Source organism: Ascidia mentula, chromosome 9, assembly GCF_947561715.1.
Source record: "Ascidia mentula chromosome 9, kaAscMent1.1, whole genome shotgun sequence".
NCBI lineage: Eukaryota > Metazoa > Chordata > Ascidiacea > Phlebobranchia > Ascidiidae > Ascidia > Ascidia mentula.
In genome coordinates this window covers 8,955,102-8,981,239 of record NC_138574.1, presented here as the reverse complement: position 1 = coordinate 8,981,239, position 26,138 = coordinate 8,955,102, and the positions used below count along the sequence as shown (strand labels likewise).

General features: G+C 38.2%; 3 protein-coding genes across 3 annotated transcripts; 1 reads left to right on the top strand and 2 right to left on the bottom strand.

Moving 5' to 3' along the window:
• Nucleotides 1-1,370: 1,370 nt before the first annotated feature.
• On the top strand, nucleotides 1,371-4,638 carry LOC145914520 (uncharacterized). The gene is made up of 10 exons (XM_083002340.1): nucleotides 1,371-1,416; nucleotides 1,629-1,775; nucleotides 1,963-2,103; nucleotides 2,231-2,338; nucleotides 2,418-2,558; nucleotides 2,622-2,783; nucleotides 3,152-3,301; nucleotides 3,762-3,920; nucleotides 4,171-4,323; nucleotides 4,544-4,638. Exons 1-10 carry the CDS (start codon nucleotides 1,371-1,373, stop codon nucleotides 4,636-4,638), a joined length of 1,302 nt encoding a protein of 433 aa, XP_082858466.1.
• Nucleotides 4,639-15,205: 10,567 nt separating this feature from the next.
• On the bottom strand, nucleotides 15,206-20,000 carry LOC145914128 (uncharacterized). Its single transcript, XM_083001909.1, has 11 exons — nucleotides 19,910-20,000; nucleotides 19,211-19,372; nucleotides 18,735-18,890; nucleotides 18,563-18,679; nucleotides 18,294-18,437; nucleotides 18,068-18,229; nucleotides 17,824-18,006; nucleotides 17,498-17,650; nucleotides 16,427-16,579; nucleotides 15,967-16,164; nucleotides 15,206-15,321 (listed from the first exon to the last, which is right to left on the bottom strand). The coding sequence occupies exons 1-11, from the start codon at nucleotides 19,956-19,958 to the stop codon at nucleotides 15,245-15,247; spliced, it is 1,554 nt and encodes a 517-aa protein (XP_082858035.1). The 5' UTR covers nucleotides 19,959-20,000; the 3' UTR covers nucleotides 15,206-15,244.
• A 1,463-nt stretch (nucleotides 20,001-21,463) lies between these two features.
• LOC145914220 (uncharacterized) lies at nucleotides 21,464-24,977 on the bottom strand. The gene is made up of 11 exons (XM_083002012.1): nucleotides 24,909-24,977; nucleotides 24,268-24,429; nucleotides 23,767-23,922; nucleotides 23,594-23,710; nucleotides 23,305-23,448; nucleotides 23,071-23,232; nucleotides 22,824-23,006; nucleotides 22,526-22,678; nucleotides 22,138-22,287; nucleotides 21,608-21,796; nucleotides 21,464-21,549 (listed from the first exon to the last, which is right to left on the bottom strand). The coding sequence occupies exons 1-10, from the start codon at nucleotides 24,958-24,960 to the stop codon at nucleotides 21,624-21,626; spliced, it is 1,452 nt and encodes a 483-aa protein (XP_082858138.1). The 5' UTR covers nucleotides 24,961-24,977; the 3' UTR covers nucleotides 21,464-21,549; nucleotides 21,608-21,623.
• Between the last annotated feature and the right edge of the window lie 1,161 nt (nucleotides 24,978-26,138).

Sequence of the window (26,138 nt, the reverse complement as noted above, 5' to 3'; positions counted from 1 at the left end):
GTGTGAACTTTAACCTCACCCTTGCGGTGACCTAATCTGATGTTTTTAACATTTCTAAAAAAATAACTTAGTAGTAATATCGAACATGGAGAGGGCAAAATAGCGATGCTTCACCAACATCGGTTTGCTTGTGTCCTCCTAAGTCGTGTTTTTGAAAAGGTTAATTTTCCATGTCACTTGCACTGTAACGAAAAACAGGAACGTTCACATGAGAAAACTAAACACGCTTGTTTTTGGTTTGAACAACGAAACAGTCACAATGAACGTTTGACATGTCTTAGCACACATTTTGTTTAAACACTTTCTTGCTCTGGCGTCTATCAATGTGTACGCAGCAATCAATTTCGCAACAAAACAAATTCAAGCTAGAGTGGAGACGCGATAAGTAAATTTGCTTTCGTGTGTGCGACCATTGAGTGTTCCAAAAATATATCTTACATGAAAATTTTTAACGATTTGTCTGGTCCTGAGATATATAACCTTGATAGTCGTAAAAACGACCGTTGGAAGGGTGGCTGACTTTGTAAAAATTCAAGGTCATCAAGATGAAAGGAACGTTCTCGCCCGCTGCTGCCAGAGAACCTTTAGTCACGACCCATTGAGCCGAGCAAAAATTGGTGTCACGTTGCCGTATTATTTATTTTGGGTTGTTTCCAAATGTAAAACATATGTATATTTTCACAGTTTAACTGAGCACAATATATATGTTTCCGCATCAGCATAATGATGTAAGGGATTGTGTCATATTTGCATATTTTTTTAACCGTATAGGCTTAATAATTGATTTTGTGAGCATGTATTCTTTGCCCGAGATTGATCTCTCGCCACAGAAAGATAGGATGTTGCAAAGAAAGGTGGTTTAGTAAATGGGATGGTTGATATATTTTTGTACCATTCGGCTACACACACTACAGTCATGTGCAGTGAAGATATTCTGTATACTCCAAATGCATATTTCAGAGATGTACGAAGAGCGACCCGTGGCTGTGGTTTTCAATTGTGTTATATAAAGTTTATTGGCATTGCAACCAATCTGGATCGGCCACTTTTCCTGGCAAGTCGGAGCGAGATCTAAAATATCAGGCCAGACGCTTCGCGGGCTATACTGGTTAAGGTACACTGGTAAGCAAGCACACAACTTGCCATGCGACCTTCGCATATGTAAGTGGGGGTTCTCCACCACCGTAATCAGACAAAGTGTTAATTGTGTTGCATACAGACTTTGGTAAAAACGCTGGCCCGGTTCTTGTTCATCTGAATAAAATTGTCTCCCATTGAAAAAAGTTTGAACCTGCTTTAACAAGAAAAGGTAATGTAAGCGAATCAGAAAATAATTTCATGTTTTAGGGTGACCCAACACTATAGGTAATATGAAAGTTTTGTTGCTTTTAGTTGTGACCGTTGCATCGACAAAAGGTAAGCTACCAAAATGTTATTGTAGGGTATGAATATTGTTCCATACTTTGTTGCATGTTAAGATATATTTATACTTATATAACAGTAAAAAGACTGTATGTAGTTTTGGTTCGCCTAAATTTAACCACAAAATCCATAGGTTCTTTCAAGGTTTGATTGATTTTACAACTGCAGAAGTAATTAGTTTTATCCTTTATTTTAACATATTTAAGGTCAGATTACTTGCTACAGTTGTAGTGATAATAATTACTATGACTCGCCAAACGATGCTTGCTACAACAACCAATCAACCAGTACACTAACATGTCGAGATGCTACAACTCCAGGATATTGCTTCACAACCTTTACAATAAATGATGGTAAGTCAATGCCTTGTGACCAAGTGGGGATGATCAAAGATATTATAAATTGTATTTTAATTTAATTGAATTTTTTGGCCCATAGCTGGTTTGACAAAAATATTAACGACAACAAAATACTTATTTATTATGATGCGAGGCAAGTGTTCGTTATAATGATTTTTTAGTCATTGTTTTGTTTCTATAGGTCTGGTGGTATACGTTGATCGCGGTTGTAAGTCTGGTACTTCACCTCAAACCCGTCAGTGTTCCACCAGCTTTGAAAATGTTGAAACGACCACGTGCATGTATTCCTGTACATCAGACCTTTGCAACAATCAAACAACACGTAAGCTTAAGAATAATAAACCAGCTTATGAGAATTTTTGCAAATTTGAGTAATATTTACTATAAATATTGTGTACTTTCCAATATTTGTTCCGAAAAGATTTTTTACCATGCGCTTTCTGTTTCAGAAAACTTCGTAGATTGTCCGGCCTCGGGTTGTGGTTTTGGTTTTTGTGATTACTTGCAGGGAAAATGTGTTTGTCTGTACGATTATAGCGGGAGCAGATGTGAAATTGGTAGGTGCAGATATCATGGGTCTTGTGTATTCTGGTGAATTGTACTGATCTGTTTGACTTTTCCTGTATATCATTTTAGAACCAATCGACCAAGTCCAACAGTGTATTCAGTGCAGCGACGCAACAGAAACAACGTGCTCTGGAAACTTACAAGCCACAAACTGCTCTAGTTCAGACCAAACACATTGCTCTACAAGTCACACGCGTTTATACGGTCCAAGTAAGTTTTTTAATTCTTTTTGTTGCTCTCACTTAGAAGTTTGCTTATTAATGAACGTATCAGATGGAACCTTGGTTCAAACGGTTATTTCTCGTGGGTGTACAAGCGACACAACATCAAAGGACGAATGCACGTTTTCATCACCTGCCGATTCTCGCTTGGACCATTATGTTGAACACACGTGCACCACCACCTGTGCCACAAGCGGTTGTAACACAAACACACGTAAGGTTTCGCATTGCGTTGTAATCTTGCTTTTCCACATTTAGATGATTCCTTGCACAAGTTATTTTGTTACAATACACTACTTTTATTTCACTCATCAATGAGTCAGATGCCTTTGAGTTTTGGTGCAGTTCGTTATAGCTGGGCCCAGAACCGTTTACAGAATTTTTTTTAATAGCGGACGGTTCCGGTCCCTCGCTGGTTTGTTATGAATGCAAAATTGGAACCTCGTGTCCTCCTAGAAGATGTCCAACGGATCAAGGACTTTGCCTTTCCAGAGCTACTTACCGCACAATATCCCCCGGTGTGTCACACATTAAAACTAAATCCTACGATTGGCAGACGTATTTTATCGGACATTTGTTTAGGTAAAGGCTACCAGTTAATTTCTATCGAGAGACGATGCACTAACAAATCATTGACGCCCAGATGTACAGACACAACTTACCCTTCATCGAATGGAGTGGTAACCACTTGTGAAGAAACTTGTCAAACTGACAGATGTAACGATGGCTGGCGTAAGTTGGCGATTTGAAAATTTCCTTCACTTAAATAGTTATTATTTTTTTACTTAAATAGTTAATTAAGGATCTCAAATATAGAAAACTTGCGTCATGCAAGAAATTTGGTATTGAAACGATTGCGCAACCTTCATTTAGTAATTTAGTGTTGCAGCTGTTTATGGAAATAAAAATTAAATTATTTAAAATAATAGTTCTTTGGATTAAGAGAAAAATGTTGTTCAAGCACAAAAACTGACGATGACGTTATGGCGAAACTAATATTTTTATTAGAAATTTAAAATAAAAGATTACACTGACGCTGATCGTCAATCCGTCTTTGTGAGGTATTTTGGATAGTTCTTTTGACTATTGAAATTTCATCTCAGGTTTCAAACTTCATATAACTGAGCATCAAGAAGACATAACTAAATAAACATTGGTATTGTACAGTCCAACACTAGTATTATGTTTACAGCCAACAGACCCAGATGCTTTCGATGCGATAGCCATCCTGCGTCGGTAGCAGATGCTTCAGACGAATGTCTTTTCAATCCTAGGAGTGCTACAAAATGTGGCCAAGCCAACCATCAATACTGTGTGTATACAGATACAGGAGAGAAAGGAAAGCTAACATGTAAAAACAGGGACTATGGAAAAATAACACAAAAATACTAACATCAGGCTTGGTTTTTTACATCTCTGTCCGGCTTGTCTGAAAAAACTGACTTTGATCCAGCAGATAGCCTAAATACTTTAGCTGCACAGCCAGCTAAATGTGCAGCCTGTATAATTGTTTTATAAAAGTAAATTCTTCTCCAAAAAAGAACAAATTGTTTTTTTTCTAATTCCTACAACTGCTTATTCAGTTGCTTTCATGTTTTCAGCCGACCTTACCGACAACAGACGTGGTTATTCACGCACCATGGTGAGAGATTGTTCGGCCACAGACATCGGCTCCACGTGCACTGAGTTTACCAAGGGTGGCGTCACCTTTCAGCAATGCAACAAAACTTGTACCACTGACGATTGCAACCATGGTGCGAAGAGTTTTTGAAGACTTTAATCTATTGTTAAGTCGGAGCACATAACCGAAATCCTAAAACTAGCATTCTACAGTATATAAACTATAACATTTTACGAAATCCACAAACCAAAAGCACCTTAGATGGGCTGAGAATCATTTTGATACTGATCCTCAACAAAACGAAATGGAGATTTTTACATCACGTGTAACTATATTACAACATGTGTCAACAGGAATGGGAGGATCAAGCAGACCGGCCTCTAGTTTCACAGTTTTATCTATTTCAACACTCTTCGTACCCATCGTCCGAACCACAGTTTCACAGTAGAATTCCGGATTTAAACAAATCGGCTTTTAACATTAATATATATAAAACATCTTGATTATTCGTAGAAAATTGCTCTCATTATTTTTAATGAATTTGCAATATCTGTAATTGAAAAATAATGGCGACGATATAATTTATTCGACTGACGTGTTGTAATTGAAACTAATTGTCGCAACAAAATACAATCTATCAAAACAAATGCAAATCTTTCATAATTATTTTGAAAAAGTAATATTTTACGCAAAACGTTTTTGTTATTGGTCATTTGTTTGCGCAGTAAACGATGCCATCCAGTTCGACAGCAGTTAGGCAACCTATCACACTCCAGCCCCATAAAGCTAATTCAACGTGTGCTAAGTTAAGGCCTATATGTAACAGTTCAAAATAAATTATATATACTCTGTAAAATAATACCCAATTTATACATTTGGCATATATTTTCACAACAACATGGACAGTGAACGTAATATCTAGTGGAAACACACTGCGACCCGCTAAGACCTTGCAGAATTTAACTTTGCGTGCAAGCAACCCCTGTTGTGCGTAACCACACATACCCTCGAAACGAACATTTTCCACATAAAAATTCCGCTGAATAGCTTTGCATTCTCTGTTGCTGTAGATTATGAAAAACAATATACATGCTAAAATGTTAACAAAAAGCTAATAGAAATATATATCTGCAACCTTAGGTCTTTTAAACTCTGTTTACAATATAGCATTTCAGGAGCACTGGCAAAGAAGCCATACAATACTTATGTATTTGCATTGTTGACAGTAAGACCATTAAAATGCAACTCCAAAATTGATTATAACCAAAATCCGACGAATAGAGCCATTGAGATTCTTATCATGATCTGGAGGAGACCTCTGCAATTGCTTAAACCTAAAAACATATTAAAAGCCATTTTGTGATCGGGAAATTTGACCTTTTCTACAACGCAGAAACTCCACAGTATTGGAAAAATGGATTCGCTTGCCAATACTACACTTTTACATGTACGGACGATGGCTTTGAGCCGATTTTGTATCAGTTACAATAGTCTCCCAAATGGCCTATTTGCCACCATATCGTTGAAAACGGGTTTCTCCCGCCAAAAAACTATCGAAAATAGTCCCAAAAAAGAATTTACAGGTAATTAGGGCAAATTAAACTAAAAACGAAACTCTACAACTACAGGCCACTATTTTAGGTTTGACAGAGGTTTATTTCTGTGTGAACTTAAGTGAAAGCATTTGTCGTGCGCGAAAAAAACACGCGATTGAGAACACACCAGTGTACCTTGGCCACAATATACCCCGTGAAGCCACTGAGCTCCTGTAGCTCAGTTGGTAGAGCGTTGGGCGCCCAGGGTCGTGAGTTCAAACCTCACCGCGGGAACTTGATTTTTAGATCTCGCTCCGACTTGTCGGGAAAAGTGGCTGATCCAGCTTGGCTGCAATGCCTTGGCTGTGAAGCCTGTGAACCTTATGATCAGAATATTAGAGCTGTGATCGCCAAATATAAAGGGCCTGCGCAGTGGGGCGATCCTGCCTTGCTATGCGAAAGCATGGCGTTACTTCTGCGATGTTTCCTGTTTTGTTTAATTGAATATACTAGACTTAAAATTTCCCTTTTTTATAAATACAAGTTCACTAATATAGTTATTGGTCTGCAGTTTACCACCGTTGTAGCTTAGATCATTCTTGGTTGAGGTGTAGTAAGTTACAACCGAGTAGCAATGGGTGGCGGTCACCGGACACAGAGAGCGTCGTGTTTTAAAGGCGCAACCACCATAGTCTCTTGTTTCTGTGCATTCGATGCAGTAAAGTGCCCTTTTCTCTATTCCAGCAATCACTCCGTTTGCTGCGAAAAATGGTCATTTTTAAGCGATTTCTGCATAATTCCTGTTTACGTGTTGCTGTGTTGCAGTTATCGGTAAAACAATTGCTCACACACGTGTACTCCGTATGAAGTTTGTATCGAGAGTAAGGAGCTCATTGTGACGATCAAAACCCGAACAAAACAGGACTGTCACAGCCTTGTGGCCATTGCGCCCTCTGTTGGAATTTCGGCAACCACACATCAAAGGTTGTAAGTACCAACCAGTTATTAACACCCAGTGGGCCAATTCCACTCCGTCAGACATTGACATGTCGAAACTATGGCATTTATATAGCTACCCGCCTTTTATGTGGTGACCAATACGTTGGCCAAACGAAAAACAAGTTTTCCACTCGATGGAATGGACATCGAGCTGTTTGGAAAACGGGAAAAGACAACGGAAATACCGACCGAGCTGCGTTGCTCCACCATTACCACGCACAACACAAGCAGAACCGACATGTTGACATGGCAAAATGCTTCAAAGTCGTCTTCGTAGAACAGCCCCCAGTGCATTTATTGGATATATGTGAAAACAAATGGTTTCACAAAATCAAGGCAAAAATTAACATCAACCCCCTTATATTGCCTAATACAATGTAAGTGTCGGTTTTGTTTTTACTTCCGCTTACCTTTGAAGTGTCCACCAACTGTGTTGTCATTGTGACAAGCTTATCAATGACGTAGAGCCAGATCACCGCCGTCATTTTTTACCGCTATCGTTTGCAGCTTGTTGTGTTCTCCCTTTTTTCTTTTATTTTATGTTTTATCGAGCGTCCCCACAAACAAGCCAAAGCCGACAGTTCAGTCGCACCCTACCTAATCGTGAAATCTGATTGTCAGTTTGTAAGGTATTTTTACATTTGCATTACTGTTGGTTAACTCCGTTGTTGTGTTGTTTTTTAGCGATACCGATGATGCCTGCACAGACAGGCGAAATATATATGTCGTAAAAACTTAAAACAGACAGACGACTTTTTTATCATTTATCATTTTCTGCGAGAGTAAGGAGGGTGGAAAAAAAGCACTCGTCTCTATTTTTCAACCATATAGCGCAGCCACGCACTACTCTGGTCCGCACAGTTGTGTCATCTAGCGGCCAAAGTTTATACTATGTTATATTTTAGGAAATTTATCAAGAGTTTTTATCGTACTTGGATACATAAGAGTTGTTTGTGAGGAAGAGCAATATTTCTCATGGATTTGAGAACATTTGCTGCCAACTGTTCGTGTCGCGCAACCCTGGTCAGTCTCCGCACTGCGAAGCATGTGCTTTTATCACAGGCGCTTTAGAGCAGACGCGCGCCAATGCTGCCCACCGTGCTCTTATCAGCGAAACAGCAACACTGGTTGCCTGTAATGGCTGGGGAAACCGGCGACTCTTTTTGCCTGTTCTTCCTTTGGGACAAAGTTCCCGGCCGCAAAGTTTTTGGTTGAGACTGGTGCTAAAGTCAGCGCACTTTCCCCTACTGGATTCAAACGTAGCATCATGCCCAAGGGTCCCGTTCTCAAGGCCGCCGATGGAAGCTCCATAGCATCTTACGGCTACAGAATTGTTCAACTACATCCCCTCTGGTGTTTAATTTCGGCTCACGCCCACTACTCGGTGCTAACTTTCTCCGCGCTAATCGCCTGCTTGTCGACGTTAACAGAAAACGTCTTGTTCACTCAGAGGTGTTCGAGAGCTACCCCTTGAAAATGTCTCTACACGAACCGCCACAACTCCGCACTCTCAGTTCCGTGCTTTGCCCTGCGAAAAATTGCTGGAGAAGTTTCCAAAGGTAAAAACACCTCGATTGTGTGATTCCTTGCCTCAGCACGGTATTCAGCACCACATTGTAACTGATGGCCGACCTGTACATTGCCGAGTCACCTAAAAAAAGCCGAGTTTCTCTCGCCTGAAAAGAGTGTTGGCTAAAGCCGAGTTTTTAAAGATGCTGGATTTGGGCATTGTGCGCCGATCAGCCAGTCCTTGGGCACCCTTGCGGCGATTATCGTCGTCTTTACGACGCCACACAGACCGATAGATATTCTATACCATATTCATGATTTTACCGCGCGTCTCGCGGGTTGTTCCTTCTTTTCAAAGGTAGACTTGATACGTGGCTATAACCAGGTTTTCAAATGTATGTAATAGATGGAGCGTTGGTATAAACGGTCATACTCGCGGCTGTACGACTGACACAATGTAGAGAATGCACGTTTTCAACACTGGCCAATCCCACACTGATACGATACGTGGAACACACATGCATAGGAGCTTGCGTCATAAATGGTTGCAACACGTTCACACATGAGTAGTAGATGGAAAGAGCGATATGCTAGCTTTAATGAAAAAAAATTTTTTGAGTGCATTTTTTACTGCACTTTGGGTGCAAGGTCAAGGTTCACGATATAATTTAAGCTCTCTTTTGTCGTCTTGGAGCAGTAGTCAGGCCAAATTTCATAGACCCGTGTGTTGGCTAAATAAACATTTTAAAGACGTAAAAATTTTTTTTTTAATTTAGAACATAATTTAGACATAAATTTTAATTCAGAACACGCACATTGATAGTTAATATGTTCAATTTTTTCTATGTGTGCAACTTAAAAACTAAATTTTTTGGTGATAAAATTAATCAGAGTTATTTTCTGTGCATCTTTTTGCAGAAACTGACTGCAACAAATCGTGTGTTGTCTTGTTATCTGTATTCACTTTGGACATCAGCCGACAATGTCTTCAGCAATCCAGAATTCATCAGATGTCCAATACATCAACATTTTGTTATTCCCGCTTGTCGTACCGCACGATATCTTTTTTCCTTTTCTATTCATAAGCACGTGTATTTTGCAGCTGAAACATTCCTTTTTGATATCTTTCTTAAACTAAGCTTTTTTCTTTGCAGCCAACCAACACAACTGTATCGTCTTGGCATAGATATCCTATATGTCATTGGCAAATAGCTTGTGGCTTATGAAGATAGACTATACTGTTGACCAAATGGAAAAGAAAATGCGAAGTCTCCTTTATCATTAATCTTTTCACATAACCCGCCTGTTGGTACTTGTTCAACCAGAGTTTCAACAACACCAGCCACCAATGTACTACCTGACCTGACTAACAATCCTAAAAAAACGTTGTAAAACTGCTCCAAATCGGCGTGCTTTCTTATATTAAACAAAGCACGTTCCACATCTCCGTGCACTTGAGTAAATACGTGCCACGTTGTAACTAGCCACGTTTCCCATTTGACAACGAACTGTAATTTATTGTGTGAGAGACTGCCAAGAACCGTCATTGTTTGCTATTTAGTGAATTTGATTCCTGTAAACCAAGGGTTTGTATTATATAGTATAGTGAAACACACTCAACCAGAATATACAATGAGTCAGGAATCCATGACCAGTCAAATATGTGTAGTATATGTTAGATTTCCAGTAATAGCAGTCTTGCTTTCGTTGTATTGTTTTCACGTTCAATAAAATATTAGATGTAGTTTTTAACATACAGTTAATAACCATTGAATCGCAACCAAAGGCTTTAGATATCAATGTTTTAAACCTGCTTTAGTACTTGCGGTAGAAATTGACAAAGCCTTTTGCCTCGTTATTTTAGCGTTATTTTTCGTTTGCAATGTCGACGCGTATCAGTTTAAACAAAGAGATTCTATTTTAAGAGGAAAATTTTTTAAGAGGAAAAAGAGAAAAAGCAAATAACAGGTTGTCGACCTTCTGGCTTCTATGAATCGACCTTTTGCCTTCTATATTAATGTGTATGCAGCAATTAAATTCGCAATAAAACGATTTCAAAGGAGTATGGAGAAGCGATAAGTAAATTTGCTTTCGTGTATACGACCATTTAGTGTTCCAAAAAGAATTTCTTTCGTTTCTGCTCCAGGGCAGTTTTACCAAACAAGGCTTCACAATTGTACAACAAGCAAAGCCACCTCTTACATAAAAAAAATTTGACCATTTGTCTAGCACTGAGATATATTACCTTGATAGTCGTAAATACAACCGTTGGTAGGGTAACGGACTTCATAACATTTCAAAGCAATGAAGATGAAAGGAACGTTCTCGCCCGCAGCTGCCAGAGAACCTTTAGTCACGACCCATTGAGCCGAGCAAAAATTGGTGTCACGTTGCCGTATTATTTATTTTGGGTTGTTTCCAAATGTAAAACACATATATATTTTCAGATGTTCTGTAGGCTATACTTCAAATGCATATTTCAGAGATGTAGGAAGTGCGACCCGTGGCTGTGGTTTCCAATTGTGTTATATAAAGTTTATTGGCATTGCATACAATCTGGATCGGCCACTTTTCCTGGCAAGTCGGAGCGAGATCTAAAAAATCAGGCCAGACGCTTCTTCGCGGGCTATATTGGTTAAGGTACACTGGTAAGCAAGCGTGCAACTTGCCATGCGACCCTCGCATATATAAGTGGGGGTTCTCCACCACCGTAATCAGACAAAGTGTTAATTGTGTTGTATACAGACTTTGGTAAAAACGCTGGCCCGGTTCTTGTTCATCTGAATAAAATTGGCTCCCATTGAAAAAAGTTTGAACCTGCTTTAAAAAGAAAAGGTAATGTAAGCGAATCAGAAAATAATTTCATGTTTTAGGGTGACCCAACACTATAGGTAATATGAAAGTTTTGTTGCTTTTAGTTGTGACCGTTGCATCGACAAAAGGTAAGCTACCAAAATGTTATTGTAGGGTATGAATATTGTACCATACTTTGTTGCATGTTAAGAGGTATTTTTACTCATATAACAGTAAAAAGACTGTATGTAGTTTTGGTTCGCCTAAAATTTAACCACAAAATCCATAGGTTCTTTCAAGGTTTGATTGATTTTAAAATTGCTGCAGCAGTAACTTGTTTTAATCCTTTATTTTAACATATTTAAGGTCAGATTACTTGCTACAGATGTAGTGATTATACCTACTACGACTCGCCAAACGATGCTTGCTACAACAACCAATCAATCAGCACAGCAACATTACCATGTGGGAGTGCTGCAAATCCAGGATATTGCTTCACAACCTTTACAATAAATGATGGTAACTCAATGACTTGTGACCAAGTGGGAATGATCAAAGATATTATAAATTGTATTTTAATTTTTTTTTGTTTTGGCCCAAAGCTGGTTTGACAAAAATATTAACGACAACCAAATACTTATTTATTATGATGTGAGGCAAGTGTTCGTTATATTGACTTTTTGGTAATTTTTTGTTTCTAGGTCTGGTGATAGACGTTAATCGCGGTTGTGAGTCTGGTACTTCACCTCAAACCCGTCAGTGTTCCACCAGCTTTGAAAATGTTGAAACGACCACGTGCATGTATTCCTGTACATCAGACCTTTGCAACAATCAAACAACACGTAAGCTTAAGAATAATAAACCAGCTTATGGGAATTTTTGCAAATTTGTGTAATATTTACTATAAATATTGTGTACTTTCCAATATTTGTTCCGAAAAGAATTTTTTACCATGCGCTTTCTGTTTCAGAAAACTTCGTAGATTGTCCGGCCTCGGGTTGTGGTTTTGGTTTTTGTGATTACTTGCAGAGAAAATGTGTTTGCCCGAAGGATTATACAGGAAGCAGATGTGAAATTGGTAGGGGCAGATATTATGGGTCTTGTGTATTCTGGTGAATTGTACTGATCTGTTTGACTTTTCCTGTATATCATTTTAGCACCAATCGACCAAGTCCAACAGTGTATTCAGTGCAGCGACGCAACAGAAACAACGTGCTCTGGAAACTTACAAGCCACAAACTGCTCTAGTTCAGACCAAACACATTGCTTTACAAGTCACACGCGTTTATACGGTCCAAGTAAGTTTTTTAATTCTTTTTGTTGCTCTCACTTAGAAGTTTGCTTATTAATGAACGTATCAGATGGAACCTTGGTTCAAACGGTTATTTCTCGTGGGTGTACAAGCGACACAACATCAAAGGACGAATGCACGTTTTCATCACCTGCCGATTCTCGCTTGGACCATTATGTTGAACACACGTGCACCACCACCTGTGCCACAAGCGGTTGTAACACAAACACACGTAAGGTTTCGCATTGCTTTGTAATCTTGCTTTTACACATTTAGATGAATCCTTGCACAAGTTAATTTGTTACAATAAACTACTTTTATTTCACTCATCAATGAGTCAGATGCCTTTAAATTTTGGTGCAGTTCGTTATAGCTGGGCCCAGAACCGTTTACAGAAATTTTTTTAATAGCGGATGGTTCCGGTCCCTCGCTGGTTTGTTATGAATGCAACAACATTGGATCCTCGTGCACCGGATCTCCTAGAAGATGTCCAACGGATCAAGGACTTTGCCTTTCCAGAGCTACTTACCGCACAATATCACCCGGTGTGTCACAAATTAAAACCAAATCCTACGATTGGCAGACGTATTTTATCGGACATTTATTTAAGGTAAAGGCTACCAGTTAATTTCTATCGAGAGAGGTTGCACCAACAAATCATTGACGCCCAGATGTACAGACACAACTTACCCTTCATCGAATGGAGTGGAAACAGCTTGTGAAGAAACTTGTCAAACTGACAGATGTAACGATGGCTGGCGTAAGTTGCCGATTTGAAAAAATAAAAGAACTCGGAAATAGTAAATTTGCATCATGCAAGAAATTTGGTACTGAAACGATCGATTATGCGCAACCTTCAGTAGTAATTTAGTGCTGCATCTGTTTATGGAAAAAAAATTACAGTACTTGTCGAAAAAAGGTCAGAGTTTATTGAAATAATAGTTCTTTGGATTAAAAGAAAAATGTCATTCAAGCACCAAAACTGACGATAACGTTATGGCAAATATAATATTTTTGAGAGATTTTTGAAATAAAAGATGGCACTGACGCTGATCGTCAATCCGTCTTTGTGAGTTATTTTGGATGGTTCTTTGGACTATTGAAATTTTATCTCAGGTGTCAAACTTCATATAACTGAGTGCCTAATCAAAAAGACATAACTAAATAAACACTGGTATTGTACAATTTAGTCTAACACTAGTATTATGTTTACAGCCAACAGACCCAAATGTTTGCGATGCGCCAGCCATACTGCGTCGGTAGCAGCTGGTTCAGACGATTGTCTTTTCAATCCTAGGAGTGCTACAAAATGTGGCCAAGCCAACCATCAATACTGTGTGTATACAGATACAGGAGAGAAAGGAAAACTAACATGTAAAAGCATGGACTGTGGAAAGTTAACACAAAAATACTAACATAAGGCGTGATTTTTTCATCTCTTTCCGGCTTGCCTGGAAAAAGTGACTTTGATCCAGCAGATGGTTTAAATACTTTGGCTGCAAAGTCAGCTAACTGTGCAATCTATTTTGTTTTATAAAAAGAAATTCTTTTAGACTAAGTAAATTTAGGGTTCTTTTTCTAATTCTTACTAGCTTTGCAGCCATTTAATAAAACTGCTTATTCAGTTGCTTTCATGTTTTCAGCCGACCTTGCCGACAACAGACGTGGTTATTCACGCACCATGATGAGAGATTGTTCGGCCATAGACATCGGCTCCTCGTGCACTGAGGTTACCAAGGTGTCACCTTTCAGCAATGCAACAAAACTTGTACCACTGACGAATGTAACCATGGTACGAAGAGTTTTGTTTTTGTAAACTTTGATCTATTGTTAAGTCGGTGCACATTACCAAAATATTAAAACTAGCATTCTACGGCAAACAAACTTAAACATTTTATGAAATCCACAAACTAAAAGCACCTTAGATGGGCTGAGAATCATTTTGATACTGATCCTCATGAAAACGAAATGGAGATTTTTACATCACGTGTAACTGTTTTACATCATGTGTCAACAGGAATGGGAGGATCAAGCAGACCGGCCACAAGTTTCACAGTTTTATCTATTTCAACACTCTTCGTATTCATTGTCCGAGCCACCGTCGCACAGTAGAATTTCGGATTCAAACAAATCGGCTTTTAACATAAAAATATATAAAACATCTTGATTATTCGTAGAAAATCGCTCTCATTATTTTAATGAATTTGCAATATCTGTGAATAAAAAATAATGGCGACGATATAATTTATTCCACTGACGTGTTTTAATTGAAACTAATTGTCGCAACAAAATACAATCTATCAAAACAAATGCAAACCTTTCATAATTATTTTGATCAGCAAGAAGTAATATTTTACGCAAAAGGTTTTTGTTGTTGGTCATTTGTTTGCGCAGTAGACGATGCCATTCAGTTCGACAGCAGTTAGTCAACCTATCACACTCCAGCCGCATTGAGCTAATTCAACATGTGCTGAGTTAAGCCCTATATGTAACAGTTCAAAATAAAGTATATATACTCTGCATAATAATACCCAATTTATATATTTGGCATATATTTGCAAAACAACATGGACAGTGAACGTATAATATTTAGTGGAAACACACTGCAACCCGCTGTGACCTTGCAGAATTTAACTTTGCGTGCAAGCAACCCCTGTTGTGCGTAACCACGCATACCCTCGATACGAACATTTTCTACATAAAAATTCCCTGAATAGCTTTGTATTCTCTGTTGCTGTAGATTATGAAAAACAATATAAATGCTGAAATGTTAACAAAAAGCTAAAAGAAATATATATCTGCAACCTTAGGTCTTTTAAACTCTGTTTACACTATAGCATTTCGGGAACACTGGCAAAGGTGCCATGCAATGCTTATGTATTTGCATTGTTGACAGTAAGACCATTAAAATGCAACTCCAAAATTGATTATAACCAAAATCCGACGAATAGAGCCATTGAGATTCTTATCATGACCTGGAGGAGACCTCTGCAATTGCTGAAACCTAAAAACATATTAAAAGCCATTTTGTAATTTGACTTTTTCTACAACGCAGAAACTCCACAGTTTTGGGAAAATGGATTTGCTTGCCAATACTACACTTTTACATGTAAGAACGATGGCTTTGAGCCGATTTTATATTAGTTACAATAGTCTCTCTAATGGCCTATTTGCCATCATATCGTTGAAAACGGGTGTTAATGTTTCCAGTTTTATTTTCTTCAGTACAGTGGGGGTTATATGAGTTGTTGACTGCTGTTTTGACTGGTCCTGACAATCGGTTGGTGTGGGCGGCGTTTTTCAAACGAATTTTTACAACTAAACTTATTTTGGAGATTTTACACAAACTTGAAGCGCTGAGTATTTTGGTACATTATAGAATTTATTCTCCCGCCAAAAAACTATCGAAAATAGCCCCAAAAAAAGAATTCGCAGGAAATTAGGGCAAATTTAACAAAAACGAAAACTATGGGCCACTATTTTTGATTTGACAGAGGTTTATTTCTGTGTGAACTTAAGTGAAAGCATTTCTCGTGCTCGGAAAAACATGCGATTGAGAAAGTCCGCCGTAACAAGACTAAACATCCGCAGGAACTAATGATAGTCAGTCAAACCCATTTGTAGCAGCCAAACAAATAATTGGGCTTACCATATTTGGAGTAAGCAATTTGAGGCACTAGTGCTGGTTCACCATACCCTATGTTACAACCAGTAGTGGTGCAGGTTTTGTTACATTGAGTCATAGACGCTAGACCCGCGTATTTGTCCAAACAGCCATTTCCTTTATCAAAATGAGTACAGCCTCGGTAGATATATCGTGAATATCCGGTTTGATTTGACGCAGGACCTAAAAGAAAATTAACTTGAGCAAAATTGTAAAATAAAGTTTTGACAAAAATTGAACTTCTCTCGTCACTAGTGTTTATAAAACAAACCGAACCACCAGACTATAGTTCACTGTTTATTTAATTGTTCACAAATTCTACTGCAATATTTTTTCCAGACGGTAGAAAAAATGGTTCCTATTTTGTCTGATCGACCAATACATTATATGTAAAAGTTGTAAATAACGCTGGTTAGACTGTTAAATAACAAACGATTTGTGTTACCAGTGATTGAACCAGTTTTTCCGACATCAGTGTAGTAACAATGTGACTCGTATGGATATGCACACTGGATTGGGATGGAAGGACTAAGTAAACACGAGTCGTAACCACTTGATGATCCTGACGACGAACACCTGACGCACTTTGGCCTGTTTGCTGTAAAGGTACAAATGTTTGAGTTTTGAATGTGAATTATGATTGGCAGATACTTTTCTGTCGGAAAGAGCATATAGGCTAATGTAGTTTTTCCGTACTTCTATAAGTAGTGCTTAAAATAAAAACTTGTTGGATTTTTTTTGTTGGAATAGATATATAAACAGTTATGTAATTGTGCAGATTTTGCATAACAAACAAGATATTATATGCGCAAAAGAGCCATAATAATCAATGAGAGCTGCAGATAGGGTGTATACACGCACTGTTTCGGCCTGTTGATTGGTACCTAGTTTGGTACCCAACATATCGACGATTGACCGAAAGGTACCACAAAGTGGAAATCTGTGTGCCTGCTAGTCTACCAGCTATCACAGTGCCACATCAACAGCTGCACTGATGAGACCTGACAGGTCGAAACAGTGCGTGTAAACAAGATATATAAAGTGAGCAAAACGAACCATGAGAGGAAAAACACTTCACAAATTCAACTTTAATTGTACCCGGATGAAGACAAGTTAAAAAAAACAGGTGAAATTAGGGTAAATAATAATCTACGTTTAATTGTACGGAAGGAAAGATTCTTTGGAATTTAACTGTGCTGTTGATCAATTGCACAAATAACATAACATTTAACTACAAATACACCTTTGGTGGATCTACTTATTTGAAATATGTTTTAAAGACACTTTCTGTGACATAGTTGGGAAAAGTAAGCAAAAAAGCTTGTGCATGCAGTTCATTCTAGTGCTGATGATCAACCCAGTAAGAGTTCGAAACGATTACATAATATTATCAATAACATATTAGCTTCGGCTTTCCTATTCAGACTCATTAACTCCAAGTATTTTGCACCAAAGCTTGTGCATTTAGTATACTACACATATGTAATGATAAGGAGAAAATGTAAATTAGTCTTACGCCACCCATCATTGCATCCATCGCTTTGGCAGCTTTCCTGGCACACAGTTTTGTAGGCACTGGTTGTACCCAGCTGGGTTATGCTGCACTGCTTGGGCAATGCAGTTGTTCTACAACCTCGAACCAATGAAATAAAGTAATACTCAGGTGGCTCTGCGAAGAAAATTTGGTGAAACTTGAGTAATGAAAATCCCTCGTGTACGACTTACTAACTCAAACCTAAAGTGTTTCCTGTTTTGTTTGATTTAATTGAATATACTGGACATAAAATTTTCCATTTTTTATTCATACACGTTCACTAATATACTTATTAGTCTGAAGTTTACCACCGTTGTAGCTTAGATCATTCTTGGTTGAGGTGTAGTAAGTTACAACCGAGTAGCAATGGGTGGCGGTCACTGGACACAGTGAGCGACGTGTTTTAAAGGCGCAACCACCATAGTCTCTTGTTTCTGTGCATTCGATGCAGTAAAGTGCCCTTTTCTCTATTCCAGCAATCACTCCGTTCGCTGCGAAAATGGTCATTTTTAAGCGATTTCTGTATAATTCCTGTTTTATAACAGAGCTCACGTGTTGCTGTGTTGCAGTTATCAGTGGCACAATTGCTCACACACGTGTACTCCGTATGAAGTTTGTATCGAGAGTAAGGAGGGGTGGAAAAAAAGCACTCGTCTCTATTTTTCAACCATATAGCGCAGCCACGCACCACTCTTGTCCGTACAGTGGTGTCATCTAGCGGCCAAAGTTTTGTAACTTGTTATTATTTTAAGAAATATATCAAGAGTTTTTATCGTACTTGGATACATAAGAGTTGTTTGTGAGGCAGAGCAATATTTCTCATGGATTTGAGAGCATTTGCTGCCAACTGTTTGTGTCCTGCAACCCTGGTCAGTCTCCTCATTGCACTGAACGCAACTTCTAAGCGCCACTTTTGAAACAACTGCAAAATGTTAAATTTCAGTAAATAATTTTCAGATATACATTTGTGTACAATTGTTTCGGCAAAATGAGCTCAAAAATTCCTCAACATTTGTTGCTTAAGTTGCCAAGCACATAACAACTTACCTATTGAACAATCAACTCCAGTGAAGCCTTTGGAACAGCTACAAGAACCAGTGAAATAATCACAAAAACCTTGGTTCAAGTTTTGCGAGCAACTGTTCGCGCAAGACAAAAGATCTCCTACAGTTAACAGGTTTACAGCAATTGTTAAGAAACACCAACATCACGAACTTACTAGTTGGGATGTTGTTGCAGTTGTCGGTGGAACAATCATATCGACAAGTGGTATCTTCCCCTCGTACTGACACATACCTTGTTGAACATGTGCGACCCGATGCTGGTGCTGATGTAGACGCATCATAGCAATTTCGTTGAACATTAGTCACGGTTCCTGCGGTGAGGGAAAAAGGAGTTTTTGATAGAGATGACACATCACTAGACGAATGGCTTTTTGTTTCATGTCGTATTGGTTTCGAAATTGTGAGTGACGTCTAAACGGTCTGTGTGCTTATATGCTTGAAATGTGTCTTTTGTTCGAAATAAAATATTTTATAGCACTGTGACAATGTAAACGTACAATATGATATGGTAATAGCGCCAGGCTGTATGTTAAGTACGAAAAACTTATCCCTCAATGTTCTAATGCCTGAAAAATGATATATGCTACCATTTTAAATAAGGTAACTTATGCTGAAATGTGATTAATCTTACCGTCATGTAGCCCGAATTGTGAAAAGCAGCGTGGAGTTTTGAAATGCACCGGACAGGCTAAATACGGGAGATTCGTAGTGTTGCTGTAGCAATCAATGCTACTGTATGATTCGCCATTAAAATACAACTGATCACAGTAGTAACAAAAAAGTTTCGCTTGTCCTGGAAAGCATAAAATACTTCTGTAGGAATATCAATATATTAACGTATACAAAGTTGAAAACAATCTCGTGCTGTAAATGTTAGTTAATTTTAAAATTCATTGGTCTGTGCGCATGTTCAGGTTATTGGTAAACTAATTTGTTCAAATTTGCCACTCTTGCGTCAACCAGATTTCTAAAATCATCATCAAAAGCACTTTTGTCATGTGGTGGCTGGAAAATAACAAGTTGCAAATCGAACGACAACAGGACGTTAGGAAGCGTGTATGAAGTCATATCCACTATAGCTCAATCCCATACTATTTCCCTTCTTTGTTTAACAAATTTGTGCATTTTGGTATCGAGTGTGTTGTAACATACAGCTTGAAGTAGTTTCTTGTCTTAGGTCTGACACATTTGATTAGAAAAAAAATGCCCCCCGCATTGGAAATAGGTATAGTTTGCACAAAGTAAAACTTAGAAAACACAAGCATGTTGGTCAATACATTATATCACAAAATATGCATTTTTTGTGTTTTGCGTATTTCAACGTGCTTACCTCTTGGTATGACATCGAAGCTTGTTAGCAGCAGCAGACACAACCTCATCCTTTCCTCCCAAACACACAGTATTCAAATCTCCTATACGACCTGGCAATACGATTTTATATCAATCAAGCTTTTTGACATTTCAAAACCCTTAAACTTTTCACTTGTGTCGTATTGTGACTCCCCACTTGCTTTAACACTATGAACATTTTCACGCGCGTTTAAACGAAGTGGGGAGTTTTGGTGGCATGAAGAACGTGCTGTTGCCGGTGTTTCATGGCGCATCAGTACACGTCATCAAGGAAGCGGATGAAACGATTCGTTGTGACAACCTTCAATAACAAGCACGTAATTAATAGACCGAATGCTTGTATTTTGTTGTTATTCTATAGATTTTATGCATTTTGGTGCCAGCAAGCCGTTGTGGTATTTCTTTTAAAACAATGAGTTTAATTTATAAAAACTGACAGCATATTTCCAAACCTCAGTTTTCCAAAACTCATTGCAGTCTCTTGACTGTGTTTCGCTAGTTTGTTGCTTCAATTGTTCTGAGATGTTCCAAACAAGACAAAAAAAAATTATCATGTAATTACATACAAACATCATTGTAAGGAAATTCAGAAGTATTGAAATGTGGCAGTACTATAATGTTGTGTACATTTTAAAGTGCTCGAATATAAACACGAATATATAATACTATTTTTATAGCGGTCGACAAATTTAGGCCTGCCAGAATTTGACATGTATCCGGCATTTTATTGCATATCCACAGTAAGTAACACTTTGTACAGCAAAACAATTATTTGGCTTTTATTATACATTAAAAAATTATTAAGCTTTTATTTAACAGTTCTTTATAACTTAAACCTATGTACTATCTTGCTTTTACAGTAAACAAGAACAATACATCAGTGTTTGTCGCATTATGTACAATTTATAAGATTCCAGGAATATGGGCGCCTGACTCGATAACCCTTTGTTTGTCCTTCCCACGTGGGTGCGAATTCAGGCAAATTAAAAATTATTTGCTTTAGAATTGAACAATTTAAAGTGAATTGTTTACTAACGACAGTCTACTGATGGTCCTGATTGTTGCAACAATTTCCTGGTTTGTTCTTGGTTGGATATCGGCCAATTCGTAAAGCCACTCTCAACTTCATCTATCAAAACTATTCCTTGTATACTTTATTGCAATGTTTTCAATTTCAATATCTTTGTTGTAACATTTTTTGAACCAAAACAAGCCAAACGATACTCTCCACAAGCGCCAAATTTCTTGCAATTTTTTAGACAGGCGTTGTTGGTTGAAAAATTTCGTTTTATAGAATGACGTATTTTGTGTAATAAGATTGGGAGAAACCTGTTTTGTGCCTTGTTGCTGTAAATTTTCGATTACAAACTCGGCTAAATTGGGAAAGATAGGACTTCAAATAGTACACAAAATATTCTATTGTTTGTATGTAGAAAATATTTGCCGCTATATACGCACCATTCTAGTGATAAACTACACCTCAGCACTTTATCTACAAACTACAGTATAACGGTTTTACGGACGATTGTGCGCAACCAGCAAACAAAGTCTTTATTCCGCTTATATGGATGACAACACAGAGTAAAACATCTTGTTATTGTGTCCGGTATGAAAGCAAACCTGGAAAAAACAAAACTCTACATTTGTAGCATTTGTTTCAACAAAACTATATCCTTACCATTTGTAGTCAGCAATCAAACGTTAACAGTCGGATCTCCAAATCCCATGTTACAACCGGTAGTTGTGCAGGTTTTGTTACACTGTGTCATGAATGCTTGACCCGCATATTTGCCCAAACAGCCATTTCCCTGATCAAAATGAGTGCAGCCTCGCTTGATATAACGTAGGTACCCTGTGCTGATCGATGCTGGGCCAAAAAAACAAAACAGGATTTACGCCCGATCACTAAATAATTAAATGTTAATAAATTGAATGAATATTTGAATTTGTAATTTATAAGTGGGTGAATAAACTGTATAAACTTTAGGCTTTGTGTTTCCACTAGTATGGGTTCATTGCATTATATTCCCCTAATCCAATGCGTTTGTTTGCATCCAGAAATCTTGTTTCATAAACTGTTTCCCATGTCAAAGATCAACCCATCGTTGCCAGTAAAGCAGCACTTCATAACTTAACCACGAGAAATATGCTCCAAAAGACAGACGACATGCGATGAGTTTGAACAATGAAATAACAAATAAGTCTTACCAGTCATTGAACCAGTTTTTCCGACATCAGCGTAGTAACAATGTGACTCGTATGGTTTTGCACACTGGGTTGGGATGGAAGGACTAAGTAAACACCAGTCGTAACCACTTGATCCTGACGACGAACACTTGCTGCACTTTGGCCTGTTTGCTACAGAGATATATAAAGGTTTAGCTGGTGTCTCCTTAATGTGTTTAGGTTTCCCTGGTCCAAATGATAGCCGAAGAAGTTTTGAATTGTAATAAACGCAGGAACTTTCAGGCTTTAATATATCTTGCGTTGGATTTAGTTTCTAACAACTCTACCTTGCGTTGCACAGCTTCAAATGTATTACGGATTCAAAAATTGCCGCGTTTAATCAACTTATACCAGATAAAATCAATCTTACGCCACCCATCGTTGCATCCATCGCTTTGACAGCTTTCTTGACACACAGTTTTATAAGCATTGGTTGTTCCCAGCTGGCTTCTGGTGCACTGCTTGGGTAATGCACTTGTTCCACAACCACGAACCACGGAAATAAATTGATATTCAGGTGGCTCTGCAAACAAAACTCCGCTAACTGGGCATTCTGCTTGATAGATGTCAATAAATAATCAAACCCAGATTACCAAAATGATTTATGTAATATATATACCACAGCAATTTTCTTATGTATGAATGTTGGTTAGTCATATGTAATTTACCTCCAATATAGGTGAGATCAGTCTTGGTTGCGGTGTAGTAAGTTGCAACCGAATAGCAATGGGTGGCGGTCGCTGGACAAAGCGAACGCGTGTTGGAATAAGTGCAACCACCAGAAACTCTTGTTTCTGTGCATTGGATGCAGTAAAGTGCCTTTTTCTCTGTTCCGCTGATGATTCCATTCGCTGGGCAAGAATGATAAAGCAATACGATCAATGTTTATATTTCTATTATATTGCAAAATCTCACGTGTTGCTGTATTGCAGTTGTCTGTGGCGCAAGTGCTCACACATGTGTACTCCGTGTAATATTTGTATTGCGAGTAAGGAGGAGTTGTGAAAAAACACGCATCCCTATATTTCAAAGCCGTTGTGCAACCTCGCACTATTCTTGTCCGCACAGTGGTTCCACCTAGCGGTCAAACATTTTGCATCACTAAAACTGTTTTCAGTGGATAGAACAAATAGGAGTTTTCCATCGTACTTGGATCCAAAAGAGTTGTGTGGGTGGCAGAGCAGTATAACTCACTGCTTTGAGAACATTTGCTGCCAACTGTTTGTGTCGCGCAACCCGGGTCAGTCTCCTCATTGCACTGAACGCAACTTCTAAGCACTGGATTTGGAACAACTGCAATGTGTAACTTACATCATTTAAGGAGTTGTTACTTGTAACTGTAGTTGTAAGATTGCTTTTCTTTCAAAAGAATCCAAGAGTAACTACGTGATGGCGATTTTGCAAAACGTTTTAACTTAAGTCTCATCCGATTACTTACCTATTGAACAATCAACTCCAGTGAAGCCTTTGGAACAGCTACAAGAACCAGTGAAATAGTCACAAAAACCTTGATTCAAGTCTTGCGAGCAACTGTTCGCGCAAGACAAAAGATCTCCTACAGTTAACAGGTTTACAGCGATCGTTAAAGAAACACCAACATCACGAACTTACTGGTAGGAATGTTGTTGCAGTTGTCGGTGGAACAATCATCACGACAAGTGGTTTTTTCCACTTGTACTGACATAAAACTTGTCGAGCATGTGTGTGCTGATGTAGATGTAGATGTAGATGCATCGTAACATCCCCGTTGAACGTTACTCACAGTTCCTGGGATTGAGGAGAGTATATAGTTCGTTTGGGAACACCAACAAGTAAATGGATGGTTTGCTTTTATTTGAGTAAATAACGTATTGCTAAAAGTGTAGTATCCGACCACTAACCAACTATGCGTAGTAGACCTATAGGCTATTTCGACTGCTTTAACTGAGACAACTTTATTGAAAGTAATGGGTTGATCTTTACTGGGAATAACATATAATCAGACATATTTACGGTATCCTCATTAATCATAGTTTTTTCGACAACTATAGGTCATTATCTTACACACAAAAGAAATGTGTTTCCAAATACGTTAATTAAGCACTTCTGTTGGTCCAATGCAATTAGTCTCACCATCCTGAATCTCGAACTTTGAATAGCAGCGAGGAGTTGTGTAGAAAAGACGACAGGACTCATTTTGCAGTTTCGAAGGGTTGTTGTAGCAATCATTGTTAATATGTTGTTGGCCGGTGAAAAGCAACTCATTACAATAGTAGCAACGGAGATAGGTTTGTCCTGAAAAGTTTTAAAGTGCAGTTGTGTAGGTTAGTTGATTTATAAACAGGCATGAAACAGGAAAAGTAAAAACAGTCTTTGAATTTTGTGCCTAAGTAATGTGCACTTGGGCGAGGCTACTGAAACTAATGATATTTTCTTAGCGAATATAATGTTACGAAATCGTTTCATTCGTGCCTATAATGTGTGGAAACTAGAAAACCATCAGTAGCCATTCGAATGGCAGGAGAACAATAGAAACGTGACTGGGGTCACATCCTTTTTGGCAGGGACCATAATCTCGTCTTGAGTTTTAAACTTGTCTGTGTCTATTTTTCTGAAGTGTCTCATCATGCGTGTAAGCTTGTATAACTATAGCACCGTCAGCCCCTTTTGTCCGTTGAAAGACAATTGTCACCATGTGATATATGTTTGGGTCGGACAAAGTGGAAGATTCCCGAAAACCAAATTTACATTTTATAACAGACGAACTTGCTTACCTTTTGATATTGAAACCAAACAGGTTACAAACAACAGGACAGTCAGGCCCATCTTAAAAATACACAATATGGCAATCTGCACATTACAAGGAAAGTCCTCTTACTCGTTAAGCATGCTAATTTTTTCTTCAAAACCCAAAACTATGTTTTGCTCATGCACTGTCTACCATAACAAATATTGCGACTTTCCTTAACATTTCTCGAAAACTACGACCTTTTTTTCCGCGTGTTTAAACTAAGTGGGGAGTTTTGGTACCATGAAGAACGTGCTGTTGCCGGTGTTTCACGACGCATCGGTGCACGTCAACAAGGAAGCGGATGAAATGATTCGTTGTGGCAACTTACTATAACAAGCACGTGATTAATAACCGAAAAATCATATGCTTGGGTGTTAATGTTGATGTAAATTGCTCATTTAAAATGTAATTTTGGTGTCAACACTATCAGTATTTGCTTTTGTTTTAATACTTGACTTTTATTAACTTTCATCAAGTTTATGCATAGATGTGTCAACTTAATGTTTCCTTTGCAATCCTTCGCATTCTGCTGCATATCCCAGTAAATATTTGGGATAAATATCATCGTCACTATTTTATTTGCTGATTTTTATATCATTTCGTTACCAACTACTTTTCGCTTCGCACACTCCACATTGTTAAAGTTTTCCGATCAAATGATTACTTCACCCCATCATAAATATGATTCTTGCATCGCGAACAGTAATGACTGAAGCATTTGCTTTGTTCAACGGCATGGTTATAACATTTGCTATATTATCGGGCCGATATTCCAACCCGATTTGTGGCGTTTGTCTTATTTTGTCTTGTGACATGCAGTCTACCATGCCGATGGCTTGATAAGTTTCTAGATTCGTATTGTTTTAATTATGCGAAATGCTTTGCAATGTGTATACATTTTCAGTGGAATATTACGCTTGTAGAGAGATTTTTAAAAAAGTAAGAGATTTTAAAAAACGTAACGCAGTGTTGTGCTAATAGAAGCGTTTCTGTAAACCTTTCCACGATACAACGTCGCAGCATCAAGATCTTGTTACACACTCGAGTCGCTTGGGTGAATATTTCAGTATGCACTGAGGCAAATAATTCCTCGAACTTGTTCGGTGTAAATTGTCATGCCAACATAAGCTGCGGTTTTTTTTACCTTGATCTGACTTTTTCGTAGAATTGTTGGTAATTTGTCCGCTGTTTGTCAGTGAGGTCACGCGAGTAA